The 20,804-nt window shown below is 42.2% G+C and overlaps 1 protein-coding gene across 3 annotated transcripts in view; it reads right to left on the bottom strand.

Moving 5' to 3' along the window:
• Window positions 1–20,804, bottom strand: part of col12a1a (collagen, type XII, alpha 1a) — a 367,155-nt gene that overhangs the window by 19,286 nt on the left and 327,065 nt on the right. For all 3 annotated transcript variants that reach the window (XM_073050421.1, XM_073050420.1, XM_073050422.1), the window contains 4 exons: window positions 19,177–19,212; window positions 10,350–10,416; window positions 7,077–7,265; window positions 4,606–4,683 (listed from right to left, as the gene is read on the bottom strand). In XM_073050421.1, coding sequence (XP_072906522.1) covers window positions 4,606–4,683; window positions 7,077–7,265; window positions 10,350–10,416; window positions 19,177–19,212 — 370 coding nt within the window. The remainder of the gene's footprint in view (window positions 1–4,605; window positions 4,684–7,076; window positions 7,266–10,349; window positions 10,417–19,176; window positions 19,213–20,804) is intronic.

Genomic DNA, 20,804 nt, shown 5'->3' with positions numbered 1-20,804 from the left:
CCAAATGGCCTAATTCAGCTCCTGTATCTTATGGTCTAAGAGAATTAGAATTCCGAATTCACAGTGTGCTTCATTGCTGCATTAAGGGGTAATCTCATTGAAACCTATCAAATATTGAAAGGTCTAGATAGAGTAGAGACTGAGAAGATGTTTCCTACAGTGGAGGAATCTAGGACCAGAAAACACAGCCTAAGAATAGAAGGGTGTCCCTTTAGAACAGAAATGAGGAGGAATACTCTCATGGAATATGAATCCTCCTCAGCTGTGGAGGACAAGTCATTGGGTATATTAAAGGTGAGGTTGATATGTTCACATTTCATATTTCAAGTTTAATTGTCATTCAACCATATATGAATATCCATGAATACGGCCAAAGGAAAGTGTGTTACTCTGGGGCCAAGGTGTAAAACATACTACGACAGTCACACACAGCACGAGGTACACAGACCACGTATAAGATAGCAAGCACACTTAAGATATTAGTAAAACACATTCACAGAAGAAATATAGTCCAAATCCAAGGTTCTTGATTAGTCAGAGTGCCAGAGGTTATGAGAGAAGGCAGGAGAATGGGGTTGAGAAGGATAACAAATCAGCCAGGATGGAACAGTGGAGCAGACTCAATGGGCCAAATGCCTACTTTTGCTCCTATGTCTTGTGGTTTTATGAATTGTTGCTCATCAGTGCTCAATCCTATCTTCCCACAAGGAACGTTGCGCAGGTGAAGTTTTATGAAGAACAGATTGAAAGGGGATTGGTGGGTCAGTGGAATTAAACATCTGTGTGAGAGGAAGGATAGGCAGGTGATAGAGAAGGGTTACACTCAGACTGATGGTTTGAGATGTGTCTATTTTAATGCAAGGAGTATCATGAACCAGCAGATGAGCTTAGAGCGTGGATCAGTACTTGGAGCTGTGAATTTGTGGCCATTACAGAGACTTGGATGGCTCAGGGGCAGAAATGGCTACTTAGAATGCCAGGCTTTAGATGTTTCAGAAAGGACAGGGAGAGAGGCAAAAGAGGTTGGGGTGTGGCACTGTTGATCAGAGATGGTGTCATGGCTGCAGAAAAGGAGGAAGTCATGGAGGGAATGTCTACGGAGTCTCTGTGGGTGGAAGTTAGAAACAGGAAGGGGTCAATAACTCCACTGGGTATTTTTTATAGACCACTCAATAGTAACAGGGACATCAAGGAGCAAATAGGGAGAGAAATTCTGAAACAGTGCAAGAATAACAGGGTTGTTATGGGAGATTTTAATTTCCCCAATATTGATTGGCATCTCCCTAGGGCAAGGGGTTTAGATAGGGTGGAGTTAGATGTGTTCAGGAAGGTTTCCTGACACAATATGTAAATAAGCCTACAAGAGGAGAGGCTGTACTTCATCTGGTATTGGGAAATGAACCTTGTCAAGTGTCAGGTCTCTCAGTGGAAGAGCATTTTGGAGATAGTGATCACAATTCTACCTCCTTTACCATAGAATTGGAGACGGACAGGAGCAGAAAAGTTAGGAAAACATTTAATTGGAGTAAGGGGAGATATGAAGCTATCAGGCAGGAACTTGGAGGTATAAATTGGGAGCAGATGTTCTCAGGGAAATGTATGGCAAAAATGTGGCAAATGTTCAGGGGAGATTCATGTGGCATTCTGCATAGGTACGTTCCAATGAAATGGTAGGGTACAGGAACTATGGTGTACAAAGGCTGTTAAAAATCTAGTCAAGAAGAAAAGCTTACTAAAGGTTCAAAAAACTAGGTAATGATAGAGTTCTAGAAAATTATAAGGCTAATAGGAAAGAACTTAAGAATGAAATAAGGAGAGCCAGAAGGGGCCATGAAAAGGTATTGGCAAGCAGGATTAAGGAAAACCCCAAGGCATTCTACAAGTACGTGAAGAGCAAGAGGATAAGATGTGAGAGAATAGGACCAATTAAGTGTGACAGTGGAGAAGTGTGTATGGAACTGGAGGAGATAGCGGAGGCACTCAATGAATTATTTTCTTCAGTATTCACTACTGAAAAGGACCTTGGCGATTGTAGGGATGACTTTCAGCGGATTGAAAAGATTGAGCATATAGGCGTTAAGAAAGAGGATGTGCTGGAGCTTTTGGAAAGCATCAAGTTGGATAAGTCTCTGGGACTGGATGAGATGTACCCTAGGCCACTGTGGGAGGTGAGGGAGGAGATTTCTCAGCCTCTGACAATGATCTTTGCATCATCAATGGGGACAGGAGAGTTTCTGGAGGATTGGAGGTTTGCAGATCCTTATTCAGGAAAGGGAATAGAGATAGCCCCAGAACTTATAGTGAGTCTTACTTCAGTGGTTGGTAAGTTGATGGAGAAGATCCTGAGAGGCAGGATCTATGAATATTTGGAGAGGCATATCATGATTAGGAATAGTCAGCATGGCTTTTTCAAGGGCAGGTCATGCCTTACGAGCCTGATTGAATTGTTTGAGGATGTGACTAAACACATTGATGAAGATAGAGCCAAAGATGTAGTGTATGTGGATTTCAGCAAGGCATTTGATAAGGTACCCCATGCAAGGCTTATTGAGAAAGTAAGGAGGCATGGGATCCAAGTGGACCTTGCTTTGTGGATCCAGAACTGGTTTGTCCACAGAAGGTAAAGAGTGGCTGTAGATGGGTCATATTCTGCATGGACGTCGCTGACCAGTGGTGTGCCTCAGGGATCTGTTCTGGGACCCTTACTCTTTGTGATTTTTATAAATGACCTGGATGAGGAAGTGGAGGGAGGGGTTAGTAAATTTGCTGATGACACAAAGGTTGGGGGTGTTGTGGATAGCGTGGAGGGCTGTCAGAGATTACTGCAGGGCATCGATAGGATGCAAAACTGAGCTGAGGAGTGGCAGATGGATTTCAACCCAGATAAGTGTGAGGTGGTTCATTTTGGTAGGTCAAATTGATGGCAGAATATAGTATTAATGATAAGACTCTTGGCAGTGTGGAGGATCAGAGTGATCTTGGGATCTGAGTCCATAGGACACTCAAAACTGCTGTGCAGGTTGACTGTGTGGTTAAGAAGTCATACAGTGTATCGGCATTAGGTAACCATGGGATTAAGTCAAGAGCCGAGAGGTAATGTTGCAGCTATATAGGACCCTGGTCAGACCCCACTTGGAGTACTGTGCTCAGTTCTGATCACCTCACTACAGGAAGTATGTGGAAACTATAGAAAGGGTGCAAGAGGAGATTTACAAGGATGTTGCCTTGATTGGAGAGCATGCGAGAATAGGTTGAGTGAACTTGGCCTTTTCTCCTTGGAGGATGAGAGGTGACCTGATAGAGGGGTATAAGATCATGAGAGGCATTTCTCGCGTGCATACTCAGAGTCTTTTTCCCAGGGCTGAAATGGCTAACACGAGGGACACAGTTTTAAGGTACTTGGATGTAGGTACAGAGGAGATGTCGGGGTAAGGTCTTTACACAGAGACTGGTGAGTGTGTGGAATGGGCTGTTGGTGTAGGTGGTGGAGGCGGATATGATGGCATCTTTTAAAAGACTTTTGATAGGTACATGGAGCTTAGAAAAATAGAGGGCTATGGGTAACCCTAAGTAATTTGTAAAGTAAGTACACGCTTGGCAGAGCAGAGTGGGCCGAAGGGCCTGTATTGTGTTGTAGGTTTTCTATGTTTCTATCTGGGAGGCTGCTGAAAGCAACCAAGGGGAAAAGTCAGGTAAATACCATTCTCCTTTGTAAACATTCCACACCTTTGGAGAAGTTAGTTTTCAGTGAAACAACAAGCTCTTTAGTTTTTTTTTTACTACCCCGATAGCCAAGACTGGCACAGCGTTATTTCAGTCTTGACAAAATGAATCTTTGTTAATTATGAGGTGGAAAATATTCAGATAGGAATTTAGCACTATCTGTAGTGGTTACTTCAAAAACAAGCCAAAAACTGCTGAGAGACTGAGTCAGAGACTGGGCACTGTATGACACGCTTCCAAACAACAGAGTTCCAAGTTGAAAAAAAGTACGTTCCAACCTGATCCTTTATTATGAAACCAGCAAAGTCAAATGATCTTGTAGTGATAATAAACTAACAAAACTAGCAATAGTGAAATCAGTGAAACAAGTGAAATAAGCAAAGATAGTGGCCCACGTCCCTACCAAGTCTCTCTCGAACTAAAACTAGCGGCACAAAACGTGAACATGTAACTATACTCATTTGCTTCTACCACATGACAAATTTCCATTATCTATAGTGAAAACACACAACACAAAATGCAATACAGACAGACAGAAAATAGATACATGGCTCCCACACTATTGTTAGGAAAAATGGGAATACCATGCCAAAAGTTCCCCGTGCAATGGCTCAAAACTGAAAATAAAATTTTCCAAAATTTAATTGATGTTGAATCAAATTCATACAGGGCACATGAAGGCAAGCCAAATCACTGTTACCCATTTTACACAAACTCCCAAAGTAGAGGCAATTCGATGATATTGGCACCGGAATCAAGTCCAGTAGAACAATGTGATTTTAATTCTCGATTCCCCAACCAATGTGGAGCAGTAAAATCTGCATCATGTGAACTGCATTCCTTCCTCAATAAAAATATTTGTAAAAGAATAAAACCACATACCAGGAGGTCCAGGTAAACCTGGTGATCCTTGCTTCCCAATACCAGGACTACCTCGTTCACCCTTTTCTCCTGGAGGTCCTGTCAAAGAGAAAAAAGCTCAGTTTTACAGCACTGCGAGAGTCAGACACACATTAAATTATTACACTGTAGAGATGTATATTTCACTCAGTGATTCCTTCCTTGACATGTTCTTTGGCATGGTCTAGATGGGCAGAAGGGCCTGCTTTTGCACTATACTCTTCTATGACTCTATACTACTGAAGAAGCTGAAAACACTGTCAGCAACACCCAGAAAATGCTGGAGGAACTCAGCAAGTCAGGCAGTATCTATGGAGGGGAATAAACAGTCAACCTTTGTAGGACGAGAACACAGATTGCGAATCGTCCGACATGTGTGTAGCTAGGATTGACCGTAGGGCGACATAGTGACCAAGGGCTTGGGACATGACTTTGAGCATATACCACCATATATATGACTTTGAACATATACTTATCTAACCATACCCCTTCACTGAGAGGTATAAATCCCCCCTGAGCAATGAGCAGTGGTGGGGGGCGGTGTTGGGGAGATTGTTTGGGCTTCTGCTCTAGGCTGGACTGCAGCCAGCTCCATGGGTCAGAACAAAAGGACAGATATGCTGATGTATAGAGAGCTCATCTTTCTAGATGAGTATTATACATATTTTTGTCACTTAATAAACTTTGAATTGATTCTACACTGATAATGTTAGTGTCTTTCTGCAATACCCCTTGCACCCTTGAACCCTGAATCTAACAAAGTTTCAGGCTGAGAACCATCTTCGGGGCTCAGTCTGAAACTTTGACTGGTTAGTCCTCTCCTTAGATGATCCCTGACCTGCAGAGTTCCTTTTGTGGATGTTGCTTAAGATTTCCAGCATCTATAGAATCTTTTGTGTTGATAATACTATCCGTAACTGGACCAAAATGTCATGACAAAAGGTGAAATGTTTAAAGGGAACATGAGGGTGAACTTCTTCAATCAGAGAGTGGTGAGAGTGTGGAACGAGCTGTCTGGGGAAGTGGTGTACGTGGGTTTGATTGCAACACACAAGAGAAGTTTGGATGTACATGGATGGGAGGGGTGTGTGTCAGTGGTACTAGAATAATAGCTCATCACAGACGAGATGGGTCAAAAGGCCTTGTTCTGTGGTGTAATGCTCTATGATTCAATAAAATGAAATTTTCTCACAAGTTCCTATTTTACCATAATAATGTTATCGTTGACTCTGGATCAATGGACTCTTTGGTGCTTGTGCTGCTGTTTGCTCGGTGTGGTTTAAAGTGTTAGCGCTTGGGCTGGGGTGGGTGGGGAGAGGGTCAAAGTTTATGGTGCTACTTTTGCTTTGGGGTTTCGATGTTTCTATTGTTTTGTGGGGTTTCTTTGTTTTTGTGGCTGTCCGAAGAAGACAATTTTCATACTGTATACATACTCTGATCTTAAAAGTGGATTGGAATGTACAAACATTAGTACTTTGAAACTTTAAATTTAAAGCTAAAGGCCCATTAAAGGGTTGATGTGTTATACAATCACTGTCTTTCAAAGGCTAAAGGTCCACAAATTCTCCTTGTTATCATGTAACCCAAAATCTCAGCAGCACTAATGGGTCGTGCTCTTGCTGGTACTGTTGAATATATGGGAGTCTGTGCATTTTGCTGACTCTGGGCTTTGGGATATGCACATCTTGAAACTCTCATGGACACAGGCACTATAACTCTTGGCGTGAGACGATGATGCACGTCAGAGGATTTGTGTTTCTAGTCAAGGATTAACAGATGGAAGTTGCAGTTGGAGACACTTGTCAGCTACTGCCTTAGATAATTAATGCGGAACAGTATTGACACTGTGGTTTATTGGAAATATTCCAAAGAAGACGGACAGCCTCAGAGCTGTTAACAAACATAGGAAGTAAGATGGAGTGCCTCAGGCTCAGAGTGATCCAGTCCAACTCCTGTAGGTAGTTAGCAACATTGCAGGAGGTGACAAATAGGACTAAGAAAAGCAGAGCCCGTTGTTCAAGCTTATTGTATATTTTTCAAATTCCTATCAGTAGTTTGGAAGAAACTTGGTACGTTCTTTTTGTGTGCCCTTGAGTTTCCTCTGGATTTGCTAGTTTCCTCCCACATTCCAAAGACACGTCAATTAATAGGTTAACTGGTCATTGTAAATTGTCCTGTGATTAGGCCAAGGTTAAATAGATGTGTTTCTGGACGGCACAGCTCGTTGGGCTGGAAGGGGCTGTTCCACGCTTTATCTCTAAATAATACAAGTGGTTTATACAAGCTTCCATTCATTTGAAGACCCAGCAACCAACTGTCACACAAATGAAATGCTGAATCTTTTAACGCTCATCCCAAAATTATGATTATCTGTTATCTTAACTGGAATACAGTACACTGAAATGGGAAAGAGATTGAGTGCAATTGAAAAGTACAGAATTAACAATCCATACCTCTTTCACCAACTCTTCCTTGAATTCCAGGTGTGCCTGGGAAACCTGCTGCACCTGGGGGACCTGTTTCTCCCACTGGTCCAGGGTTACCTGCTGGTCCGGGTGGACCGGGTGGTCCAGGAACTGCACGGCTACTCTGGTAACCATTAGGAATCTGGTTTATCAGTGAGTTTACTCTTCTCATTTGGTCTGTAAAAAAAAAAGACATTCTTTTCATAGTAGTATGTATATTGTCTATTATCTCCAATGTTCCTGATAGCTTAGGACAGCAATTGTGTCAAGCCAGTCTCAAGACATCAGGCTACCAGAATGGTTGTGCCATTAATCCAGCAAAAAAAACAAAATACTTCTCATACTGTCATGTCTCCTTCTCCTGTCCAGTATTGGAAGAGAGAAAACTCAATATTAAACTAAATGTAACATTACCATCTGTTTTTTTCCCTCACAATAATCATTAGGTTATTATTGTCCAAAATTGGTGCTTACCTCAGGTATACTTCATAATTAATTTATGAACCTTTATCAATATAGAGACAGAGAAAAGTACAGCATGAAAACAGGCCCTTTGGCCTATCTAATGCATGCTGAACCGCTAACTTCGTCCCATTGACCTGCACCAGGACCATAGCCCTCCACACCCCCACCATCAATGTACCTATCCAAACCTCCTTTAAACATTGAAGCACCACTTGCGCTGGCAGCTCATTCCAAACCCAACACTCTCTGGGATGAAGAAGTTTCTCCTCATGTTCCCCTTAAACATTTCACCTTTCACCCTTAACCCATGACCTTTGGCTGTAGTTCCACCCAACCTCAGTGGAAAAAGCCTGCTTGTAATTACCCTCATAATTTTCTATACTTCTACAAATCTCCCCTCGTTCTCCTACGTTCTAAGGAATAAAGTCCTAACCTGTTCAATCTTTTCTTGTAACTCAGGTCCTCCAGATCCAGCAACATTCTTGTAAATTTTCTCTATACTCTTTCAAACTTATTTACATCTCACCTGTAAGTAGGTGACCAAAACTGCACACAATACTCCAAATTAGGCCTCACCAATGTCCTACACAATTTCAGCATGATATCCCATCTCCTGTACCCAATAGACTGAGTTATGAAGGGTGTGCCAAAAGCTTTCTTTATGAGCCTATCTACTTGTCACCCCACTTTCAATGAATTATAAACCTGTATTCCCAGATCCCTTTATATGATACATGGATAGCCCTTTTCAACATTAGAATGTTCTCCATATAATTTCTACACTGGATTGACTGCAGAAATATTTTGAATAAGTTAGTTTAAGAGTTGTACAATAAAATGTGTTCAGGTTAGGTTTCTGTCTTTCTAGCAGGTCTTTGGTTTTGTTTAGGAATGTCAGGAATATTGTTAGCAGCGTCATCAATGCAGGGATTGTGGTGAACTACATATACCTGTCTGGACGCGCCCCCTGATGACTGCTCCTGTGGCTCCTCCCACAGACCCCTGCTGACGGCTCCTGTGGCTCCTCCCACAGACCCCTGTATAAAGGCGATTGAGGCCTGAGCCCGGCCTCATTCTCCAGGATGTAGTATGGTGGTCACTCACTGCTTGTTCCTTCTTCCAGTCAATAAAAGCCGATACCTCGCTTTTATGTCTCAGAGTGAGTTATTGATGGTGCATCAGGGATGGCGACTAACCCTCTGGCATTACAGCAAGGTTGAGATTAGGAGGTACAAGAGCCTCAGGTCCCACATCACCAGGTTCAGGAACAGTTATTATCCCTCAGCTATCAGGCTCTTAAACCAAGGCGGATTACTTCACTTAACTTCATTTGCCCCATCATTGAACTGTTCCCAAAACCTATGAACTTGCTTTTAAGGACTCTTCGTCTCATGTTCTTGATATTGATGGTTTATTTATTTACTATTATTATTTTATTGAATGTTACAATGCAAAAGACTTGGAGGATGCAATCATTGGTAGCATTGTATGAAGGCAGTCTGTTATCCACACTAGATGTCTATGCTGATATTATACAATTAATCAACCAAAAGAACACGCCAATGTACAACTGGATGAATTGCTCAGTCGATAACTATCAGAAATACACAGTTCTATAGTACTGTAGTAGTATTGGTAGCGTTCTAATTTATTCTGTACTTCATTTAAATACATGATTTGTTAATCAGTTAAATGATAGCTTGTCTTTTTTTACTATTTCCTTGCAACTTTGGCTAATTGAGAGTTGCTTAATTGGACAAAAATGTATGGGTCCCAATGTGTCCCAATTAATCAGACTCCACTGTATTTTTCAAAAGTACAACGTATACATTGTTTTAGCTCTTCCCTAGTATAGCTGTTGACACTGTACAATATCAATCTACACATGGAAAAACAAAAATTACCCCTGACCTATCAGGTGCTAGCATTGGAGAGGGTCCAGAGGAGGTTCACAGGGATTCCAGAAATGAAAATGTTATCATACGAGGAATGTTTGATGGCTCTGTGTCTGTACTCGCTGGAATTCAGAAGGATGAGGGGAGGATCTCATTGAAACCTTTCGAATGTTGAAAGGCCTAGACAGAGTGGATGTGGAAAAGATGTTTCCCACGGTGGGAGAGTCTAGAACAAGAGGGCACAGTCTCAGGATAGAGGGGCATCCTTTCAAAACAGAGATGCGGAGAAATTTCTTTAGCCAAAGGGTGGTGAATTTATGGAATTTGTTCAGCTGGGCCAGGCCGTTGGGTGTACTTAAGGCAGAGATTGATTGGACATGGCATCAAAGCTTTCAGGGAGGAAGCTAGGAACTGGGGTTGAGGAGGAGAAGGAAAAAGGATCAACCACGATTGAATGGTGGAGCAGACTCGATGGGCCAGATGGCCTAATTCTGCTCCTACGTCTTATGGCAACTGCTTTTAGGGAAAGGTTCCCACTATTGAATTCTGGTTGGAAAAGCTTCAGCCATTAGCAAGAATGACATAACTGGCTTGGGTGGCGTTAGTTTAGTGAGAATACTGCCAACGTTCCCTTCAGGAGACCATAGAAACATAGAAAACCAGCAGTAAGTCTTTGTCACATGGCAATGAAGATGGAAAGTCTGAGCCCAGCTGGTGATTGATGTATACTTCATTGCCTTCCCCGCTCCAACCACTGAACCGTGAGAAAGTACATCAAATAGGAGACTTAATACTCATTGCTGTCTCAAATGCAGGAACCTAAGAGCACTGCAAGCAAATCACTCGGCTTCCAACTACCAAAGTCCTACATTTGCCCATGGTATCTTGCAGGCTTACTCACTGTTCATCATCTGTTCACAGACTTGTCTTGAAATTGCTCTCATCATGTTCTGAGAGGCAAAGTCTCCCTGGAAAGATAGAACAAAACATTAATCGTTTACTTAAATACAGGTAAAAATCAAAGGAAGACATCGGTATCCATAAAATCTTCCAAAACCTAAAAGAAAATCACAAGTGTTTTGCTGCCAGGAAGTACTTCTGCAATAAAATCATGGTTGGTTGTAATACAAGATTCAAGATTATCTAATGCCACTTCCAGTACGCAAGTGTAAAGGAGAATGGAGTAAATGTTACTCTGGATGCAATGCAGCACAAAAAAAAAACACAAGATAAAGATCAAGATGGTGGATAGGAAGGCTCTACAATGGGAGGCCAAAACAGCCCAAATACCATCAAGAACATATATACAGAAGGGTGCCAAGAAAAGGGCCAGTATCATCATGAAAGTTCCCACTCACCCTGCTCATGGACTTTTGTCCCACTCCCATCAGGGAGGAGGCTACGTAGCATCCACACCAGGAACACCAGACTCAAAAACAGTTACTTTCCCCAAGCAATATGGCCAATCAACACCTCCACCCAGTAACTCCACCACTACTTTATTATTTCCTGTCAGTCACCTCATGTACAGCCTAGTGTCACTTTATGGACATACAATCAGTCTATGTATAGAAACTATATTATGTATTAATATTTTTTGTGTTTTTTCATTATTGTGTTATTTATCTTTTGTGTTTTTTGTGCAGCATCAGATCTGGAGTAACAATTATTTCATTCTCCTTTACACCTGTGTACTGGAAATGAATTACTCTACACAATTGTAAACAATCTTGAATTTGTGCTCCGGGTCACCTTTTACTTATTGATTGAAAGATAAATGTAAATTCCACTAAGAAGCCCACTACTATTGTTCAATAATATTCTGAGATGTTTTACATCCTCCTGAGAGGGTTAAAAAATAATAACTGAATGCTGTGGATGCAGCTGTCTTCAGCTACTTCATCAATGCTTATTCCTTCCTTGATATCGCACTGTTATTGCATAGTTCCTACCTACTCTGCAATGGCTTCCTGTATCTTTCAGAATTGATTTTAAAGTTCTCTTACTTATTTTTACAGCTCTCAATGGCCTAGGACTAGACAACATTACAGAATCGTTGTTGTTTTATAAGCCTGCTCAAGCTCTCAGGTCTTCCTCTACCACTCTCTTAAATTTAAACAATCTCCCCCAAAAGATAATTGGCAGGTCAGCTTTTTTAAACTATGCTCCTACTGTGGAATTCAATACCTAAAACTATAATGGATGCAGACTCAGTTGAAAGCCAGCTCAAAACCTAGTTATTTAAACTTGTTTTTAATTAATGTCCTTTCGTCTTTTATTTTCATGTTTCTCCTTTATCCCATTGATAAAGAACACATTTTGAACTGTGTCATCAGTCCAAAAAGAACCCTATAAGTAAATTATTATTATGTCCATTTGCCACTATTCACATAGTAAATCAGTTCAATAAAAACACAAGAGACTACAGATGCTGGAAATCTGGAGCAAGCATCCTTATGAAAGGTCTCAGTGTGAAAAATTGACTGTCCATTTCCCTCTGTGGATTGCCTCATGACCTGCTGACTGTCTATTTTTCTCCTTAGATAATTCTATGTTTTACAGATTGTTTATTTCTCTCCTCAGATAGTTCCAAGACCTGCTGATTTTTCATTTCTCTCCACAGACAGTACCAAAACATGCTGAATGTCGATTCTTTTCCACTGATAGCCCATGATCTTCTGACTGTCCATTTCTCTCTATAGATAGTTCCATGACCTGTTGATTCTCTACTTCTCTCCATAGATGTTTGGATGACTTGCTGGCTGCCCATTTCCTTCCATTGACAGTTTCATGACCTGTCCATTTCTCTCCATAGAAAGTTCATGACCTGTACATTTCCCTCCACAGATATTTCCATGAACTGCTGATTGTCCATTTCACTCTACAGATAGTTTCAGTCCATACAAAGTTCCATGATCTGTGACCAAAGTCTCATTTCTCCCCATGGGTAGTTCCATGACCTGCCCATCACACTGTATAGATCATGCCATGTCCTGCTAACTGTCTATTCCTTCCATAGATAGATTGTGACCATCTGACTTTCCATTTCTCTCCACAGTGAGTTCCAAGGCATGTCCATTTTCTCTCAATATATAGTTTGATGACCTGATAACTGTACTTTTCCCCCCACAAACAGTCATGACCTGTCCAATTCCCCCCCCCCCCACAGTTAGATCTATTACTTCTGATTTTTAATTTCTCTCAACAGGTAGTTCCAATGACATGCTGATTATCCATTTCTCTCCATAGAAAGTTTCATGGCTTCGTCATTTCTCTCCATAGAAATTTAATGACCTATCAATTTCTTTACTTAGAAATAGACCTATCCATTTTCATGCATAGATAGATCCATGAACTACTGACAGTCCATTTCAAACCATAGATAGTTCCATGGACTGCTGACTCTCCACTTCTCTCCATGACCTGTCCATTTCTCTTCACCAATAGTTCCATGACCTGCTGACAGTTTATTTCTCTCCATAGATAGTTCTTTAACCTGTACATTTCCCTCCACAGATAGATCCATGACCTGCTGATAGTCTATTACTCTCCCCAGATAATTCCATGACCTGCTGGTTGTCCATTTCTCTCCATAGATAATTCCATCACCTGTCCATTTTCATTCATTGATATATCCATGAACTATTGACAGTCTGTTTCCCTTAATAGGCAGTTCCTTGGCTTGTTGACTGTCCATTTCTCTCCAAAGATAATTCCATAACTTATCCATTTTCGTGAACAGATAGATCCATAACCTACTGACAAGACCATTTCCCTCCATAGATAGTTCCATGGCTTGTTGACAGTCTACTTCCCTCCATAGATAGTTCCATGGCTTGTTGACAGTCTACTTCCCTCCATAGATAGTTCCATGACTTGTCCATTTTCATGCATAGTTAGATCCATAACCCGATGACAGTCCATTTCCCTCCATAGATAGTTCCATCACCTGCGGAGAGTCCATTTCTCTTCATAGGTCATTCCATGATCTGCTGACTTTCGATTTCTCTCCATAGATTGTTCCGTGACTTGCTGACAGTCCATTTCTCTCCATAGATAGATAGATCCATGACCTGTCCAGGGGAACCTCTCCAAGATATGATGTAGTTCACTCAGGTTCGCCAGTTGAGTACAGAATGCTTCTATTTGTAGCCGTTTGGTGCTTTGTAGTGCAGCAAGCCAATGACCTGAAGTAGGAGAAGCCCACTGAAGTTCACCACTTGAGTACATAAGGCATCAGTTCACGGCAGTTTCCTGTTTTGAGCAGCAGCCAATCAGTGATTGGGTTTGATTGGCAAGGACAAGTTAAAACAAGGCAGTGACAAGCGGCACAGGCTTCATTGGAGTGGGCTTTGCAGAAGTGGACAGAGCTAGCGTGAGGATTTTGAGGCCTTAACTCTTTGAGGCTTCAGTGAGGAGAGGCTTCAGTCAGCGTAGTTGAAAAAGCTGTAGGTAGAATTTTTTCCTTATAGTTTATTTATTGCTTTCTTCTTTATACGTGCACAGTTAGAGTAACAGGGATGCCAGGCAGGACAGTTTATTGTTTATTGGTTATTTATTGTTTTACTTATTTGATATTGTAATTTAAAAAAAAATTTGGATAGGTTTATGGACAGGAAAGGAATGGAGGGTTATGGGCTGAGTGCAGGTCAGCGGGACTAGGTGAGAGTAAGAGTTCGGCACGGACTAGAAGGGCCGAGATGGCCTGTTTCCGTGCTGTAATTGTTATATGGTTATTCAGCTTGGAACAGGCCCTACCAGCCCATTGAGATGTATCAGCCAGCAACTCACCAACTTAACACTAGGCTAACTACAGGGTAATTTACAATGACTAGTTAACCTGCTGACCAGCATGACCATGGACTGCATGAGGAAACCAGAGCACCTGGAGGAAAACTCGCTCAGTCGCAGGGAGAACGTGCAAACTCCTCACAGAGGGTGCTGGAACTAAACTCTGATCTTTGCCGGCCGAGTTATAATGGTGTCATGCTAACCATTATGCTCTCATGATGCGAGTACACTGGAGAAGATGCAGAGGAGATTGGGGGAATTTAGTTTTGGGGAGAGACTGGACAGGTTGGCTTTGTTTAGCCTGGAGTGAGGGAGGCTGAGGGGTGACCAGATCAAAGTATACAGGATCATTTTGCCAGGGAGGCAATGGATAATACAAGGGGGCATAATTTTAAGGTGAGTGGAGGGAAGTATAGGGCGGCTGTCAGGGGTCTCTGGAGTGTGTGACTTTGTGGTGAACAGTACCCCATTACCGGCCCAGGTGGAATGCCTTGTGGTGAAGAGTGACTCTGCTCCACTTACAGAATGCCCCGCCAGGGGTGGTTGTAGAGGCAGATACCATAGGGGCATTTAAGAAATCTTAGATAGGCATGTTGGTGATACAGGGCTATGTAGGAGGGAAGGGTGAGATTTGACACAATTTTGTTGGCCAAATGGCCAATAATGTGCCTTCATGTTCTGCAATGATTAGCACAAGTAGGGAGGGTAGTCAAATTCCTTTTTCCCATGACAGGGATATCAATAAACAAGAACAAGGTGAGAGCTAAGAGATTTAAATCGAATATGAAGGCAAGTTCTTCATTTGCACAGAGTGTGATTGGTCGCTGGAGATGATGGAATCGGATACAGCCCATAAGATTGTGCACTTCTTCCAATTTCCAATAAGAGAGCAGGGTGATCGGGTGCAGTGGCTTCTCTGGGGCCAACCAAAGGTGTTTTTTGACTTCTTTAAACATCTTCTTTAAACATGATAGTAGGACAATGCTGGACGTTAAGAACTTCTGGTACTGCAGGTCAACCCCATCAGTAAGCTGCTCGATCACACAGGGGCTGGGTGCAGTCCTTGTTACTGCCTGCTACAGGAGCTGGAGTCAATGCGCAAAATCCCAGTGCAGTCTAACGGTAAGTGATTGTCTTGTGATCACAAGACCCTGCTGGACATTGATAATGTAAAATCCTGAAAACCTGTTTCCCCTTCTTTACTGGCGCGAGGGGCGGCGGGGAAGCTGTGTGACCTCGGTTGTACTGGGCTTGCTTTTTGCAGCAGTTCAGGAGAAGAGATGCCAGTGGCAGTGTAGCAATGCATCCACACTCGGCTGGGAGCTGGTTCCATCAGTGCTGCCCTCTGGTGTTCGATCAGTGGAAGGACAAGCTGGATTGTTTTCCTGCGTGCGTATATTCGTCTGCAGATTGCTCGGAACTGCTTTTTAATGCTGTGAGCCATCAATTTTCAGATATGTCACTCATGGACTTGGATTATACAGTATATATTTTTTTTTTGCCTGGCTTTATGTTTACTTGCTGCCTTGTATGTGCTAGACGTGCTGTGTGCTGCTGGTGCTGTGGTTTGCACCTTGGCCCTGGAGAAACACTATTTTATTTGACTGTATTCGTGTATGGTTGAATGATGATTAAACTTGAATGTGAACTACTACATTTCAGCAAACATTTAAATAGACACAGCACAGCAGAATGTGGTCCTAATGCCAGCAAACCAAGTAGACGGGCAAAGGGCATAATGGGCTGTGACTTTAAATAAGCATTCACAACGATACTAAGATAGGTGGTGTTGTGGATAATGAAGTAGGTTTTCAAAGCTTGCAGAGAGATTTAATCAAAATAGGACATACATGGTAAATGGTAGGGCATTGAGGAATGCAGTAGAGCAGAGAGATCTAGGAAAATGGTGCATAGTTCCCTGAAGGTGGAATCTCATGTGGATAGGGTGGTGAAGAAAGCTTTTGGTATGCTGGCCTTTATAAATCAGAGCACTGAGTATAGGAGTTGGGATGTAATGTTAGAATTGTACAAGGCCAAATTTGGAGCATTGTGTAGCGTTCTGGTCACTGAATTATAGGAAAGATGTCAACAAAATAGAGAGAGTACAGAGGAGATTTACTAGAATGTCACCTGGGTTTCAGCACCTAAGTTGCAGAGAAAGGTTGAACAAGTTAGGTCTTTATTCTTTGGAGTGTAGAAGGTTGAGGGGGGACTTGATAGAGGTATTTAAAATTATGAGGGGGATAGATAGAGTTGACGTGGATAGGCTTTTGCCATTGAGAGTTGGGGAGATTCAAACAAGAGGACATGAGTTGAGAGTTAAGGGGCAAAAGTTTAGGGGCAACACGAGGGGGAATTTCTTTACTCAGAGAGTAGTAGCTGTGTGGAACGAGCTTCCAGTAGAAGTGGTAGAGGCAGGTTTGATATTGTCATTTAAAGTGAAATTGGATAGGTATATGGACAGGAAAGGAATGGAGGGTTATGGGCTGAGTGCAGGTTAGTGGGACTAGGTGAGAGTAAGCGTTCAGCATAGACTAGAAGACCCGAGATGGACTGTTTCCGTGTTGTAATTGTTATATGGTTATACAATTACCAAGAGATGCAAAGCTACAAAAACAGTTACTTTCTCCAAGCAGTAAGGCTGATCAATACCTCCACACACTAAGCCACTCCATGCCCCCCCACCACCACCACCACTACTTAAGTATCTTATGTAAATGTATTTATTATGTTTTTATTATTAATGTGATTTTTATTTTATTGTTTTTTGTGCTGCATCAGATCTGGAGTAACAATTATTTCATTCTCCATTATATCTGTGTACAGGAAATTACATAAAACGATCTGGATCCCTGGATCTTTTTACCATGGAATTATTCATCTTGGGAGATTAATTTTGCCATGGATAAACATTTGGTTTTACCCCTGATTTACTTTGCTTTTGTCCCTGAGTCAGCGGTTGAGATTTCAAAGCCTGCTTGAGAGATCTGGGAAAATACTTAACGCTGACACTATTTCTTAAATCCATTAACGAGGTGTGGGGATGTTGGCAAAGTTAACGTTCTTTACTTAATTATTTTTGAGACGTTGTTGAGTTGCCATTCATTTTATGTATTTTCTTCTTGTAAAAGTATTCTGAACGGCTTTGGGACAGCAAGTTTCAAATTTTTAACCTGGCAGCGAAGCTTCTCTCGCTGGGGGGAAATTGAGTGATCAGCTGACAAAAAGAAAACAGCTGTGATTATAAACACAAGAGATTTTGCAGATGCTGGAAATCCAGAGCAACACATACAAAATTCTGGAGGAACAGTCAACATTTTGGGCTGAGACCCTTCATCAGGACTGGAAAGGAAAGGGGAATATCTAGAATAAGAAACTGGCGGGAGTGGAAGGAGGAGATGCTAGAAGATGATAGGTGAAGCCAAGTGGGTGGCGGAGGGAGGGATGAAGTAAGAAGCTGGGAGCTGAGATGTGGAAAAGCAAAGGGCAGGAGAGGAGAAGAGGTAAGAGGCTGTGATTAGTGTGTTACCACACGGATGACAAGGGAACCTGTGTGGGAGGGTTTTTAATGTTGAAAAGCCAATGTACTGCAGCAGTTCCATTCTCTGGACCTCAGGAGTCTGAGGCCAGTGGTACAAACAAGAGTCACAAACTGAGGTGTTCCTTGCTTGCAGTGCATGCCCATGACATCTTCTGTGTCTTGTCCTGCTCTTTGCTTTTCATGGAGCATTGCAGAACCACCTTTCTGGCGGTTGGGTCTCACTCTAGATATGATGCTCCCAGTCTACCAGAGCTGACTTCACATGCTAGGACAGGCATCTCACCGGTTACCCTCACCTTGTTTAGCGTGCCTGTCGAAGCAGTTTACAGGGAAGTGGGCGGTCTTGCATGCAAACCGCTTACTTGGAGACATAGGTGAGAGCTGAGTATGAGTGAGAACCAAAGGTGAGTGAGCTGCCCCAGAATGGACATGACAAGCCCCTTCACCAGAGGTGCTCCCCTCCCTGGACACCCCATACAGTTCCCAACATATTGATGCAGCTATAAAGAAGGCAAGACAGTGGCTATACTTCATTAGGAGTTTGAAGAGATTTGGTAAGTCAACAAATACACTCAAAAACTTCTATAGATGTACCGTGGAGAGTATTCTGACAGGCTGCACCACAGTCAGGTATTGTGGAGGGGGGGGGGGGTGGGGGAGCTACTGCACAGGACCGAAAGAAGCTGCAGAGAATTGTAAATCTAGTCAGCTCCATAGTGGGTACTAGCCTACAAAGTACCCAGGAAATCTTCAAGGAGCGGTGTCTCAGAAAGGCAGTGTCCATCATTAAAGACCTCCAGCACCCAAGGCATGCCCTTTTCTCACTGTTACCATCGGGTAGGAGGTACAGAAGCCTGAAGGCACACACTCAGTGATTCAGGAACAGCTTCTTCCCCTCTGCCATCCGATTCCTAAATGGACATTGAACACTTGGACACGGCCTCACTTTTTTAATATACTGTATAGTATTTCTGTTTTTTGCACAATTTTTAATCTCTTCAATATCCATATACTGTAATTTATTTATTTATTTTATTATTATTTTTTCTCTCTCTCTGCTGGATTATGTATTGCATTGAACTGCTGCTGCTAAGTTAACAAATTTCATGTCACATGCCGGAGATGATAAACCTGATTCTGATTAGTGTTGGGACTAATAACAACCATTAACACATGGCTTTCAATAGCTCTTTGATGAGGCAACACAATATTTAAGCTTGCAGCTCATTCCAGCCTCTCCTTTTCATTAAGATATAGCCCATAACCACATTCTGAGGTGCTCTACTCATAAATCCGTGTCAGACGCAGCAGCAGACTCAGTCAGTTGAAATGAGCCGTCAGCTTTCAAGACGCTGCAATTTAAATGATTGACGTACAACACCCAGTTGGCACTTACCCGGTCGCCTTTATCGCCCTTTGGTCCCATTTGTCCCTGAAAAGCAAAGAGAAACTCACTTGAAGGTCCTTATATGAGGCACAGAGTTAACAGAGAGAGGACAGCCAGAGCAGAAACGGCTAATACGATGGGGCATAATTGGGAGGTTAGTGTAGCAGGGATGTCGGAGGTAGATTTTTTACACTGAGAGTGGTAGACGCATGGACCACGCTGCTTGGGGTGGTGGTACAGACAGATACATTAGGGACACGTAAGAGACTCTTAGACTGTCCGCGACTTCTCTTCAAATTTGTTCATCTAAATCTCGTGGACTGTTAGATGGTCTGTAATATAGCCCCATTAATGTAGTCATACCATTCTTATTCCTCAGTTCCACTCACTAGACAAGTTCTCCAGTCTGTCCTGACTGAGCACTGCCATGATATTTTCCCTGATTAATAATGTCACCCCTCATCCTTTAATCACTCCCGTCTTGTCTAAAACAACAGAATTCCAGAATATTGAGCTGTCAGTCCTGCCCTCCTGCAAACAAGTCTCACTAATGGTTACAATATCATAATCCCAGGTGTTGCTCCATGCCCTGAGCTCATCCACCTTTCCTATGATACTTCTTTCATGGAAATATATGCAGTTCAGGACACTGGTCACACCATGCTCAGCCTTTTGATTCCTGACTTTGAATGAGGTCTGACCAACATCTGTCTCCATAACCCCACCACTAACTCCGGTTCCCATTCCCCTGGAACTCTAGTTTAAACCCCACTGTGCAGCATTAGCAAACCTTCCCACTAGGATATTAGTTCCAAACTGCCACTTTCGTACAGGTCCCACCTTCCCGGGAAAGAGCACAATGATCCAACCATGTCAAGCTACCAAGAATAATTCAGCTCGAAACAGTTTGAACACACACACCACCCCCCTCCCTCCCCCCCCCCCTCCACACACACACACACGTTGAAACTGTGAAAGGTGAGAATCATAAAGGCTTCGGAATTATTTTCAGTATCGAGGTGGAGTCTTTAGTGAATTCGTCCAACATCTGCACATATGTAGAAATCTAAAGCTAACACCCAGACTGAAATACCAGGCAGTGAAAGTACATGGAGAATATTTAACTATTTGAACAGAATCAGGTTTAATGTTCTATTTCAAAATGATTTCTCCTTTATTGTACTTAACATTAAATATTAAGCTTTTAAATCATTATAATCACAGAATTATGGCTAAATATTTAATTGAGGAGAAATGCATGTTGGAAAATGTTTAAATGTCAGCAGGGACTTTGAGAACGTCATATAAAATACCACAGAGGTTAGTGGGAGAAGGCAGGAGAATGGAATTGAGAGGGAAAATAAATCAGCCATGATGGAATGGTGGAGCGGACTCGATTATCTAAATGACCCAATTCTGATCCTATGTCTTCTGATCACACAACAATATCAGAATGTCCACAAAATATCTTGAACTTTGTGTTAAGTTCAATCTCTTGCCATTTGACACAAGAAAAGATTAAATCAATAATTCTTTCCTGTCTGTCTGCTAAAAGTACAGAGAGCTCTGGGATGTTTGTAGAATGTTAGTTATGCTCAGGTTTCTGCATAGAATTTAAGCAAAGTTGTTGAAGACAG

The sequence above is a fragment of the Hemitrygon akajei genome, chromosome 7 (genome assembly GCF_048418815.1).
Source record: "Hemitrygon akajei chromosome 7, sHemAka1.3, whole genome shotgun sequence".
Taxonomy (NCBI): Eukaryota; Metazoa; Chordata; class Chondrichthyes; order Myliobatiformes; family Dasyatidae; genus Hemitrygon; species Hemitrygon akajei.
The sequence above is the reverse complement of the archived record's forward strand: the minus strand, read 5'-3'. Positions and strand labels throughout refer to the sequence as shown.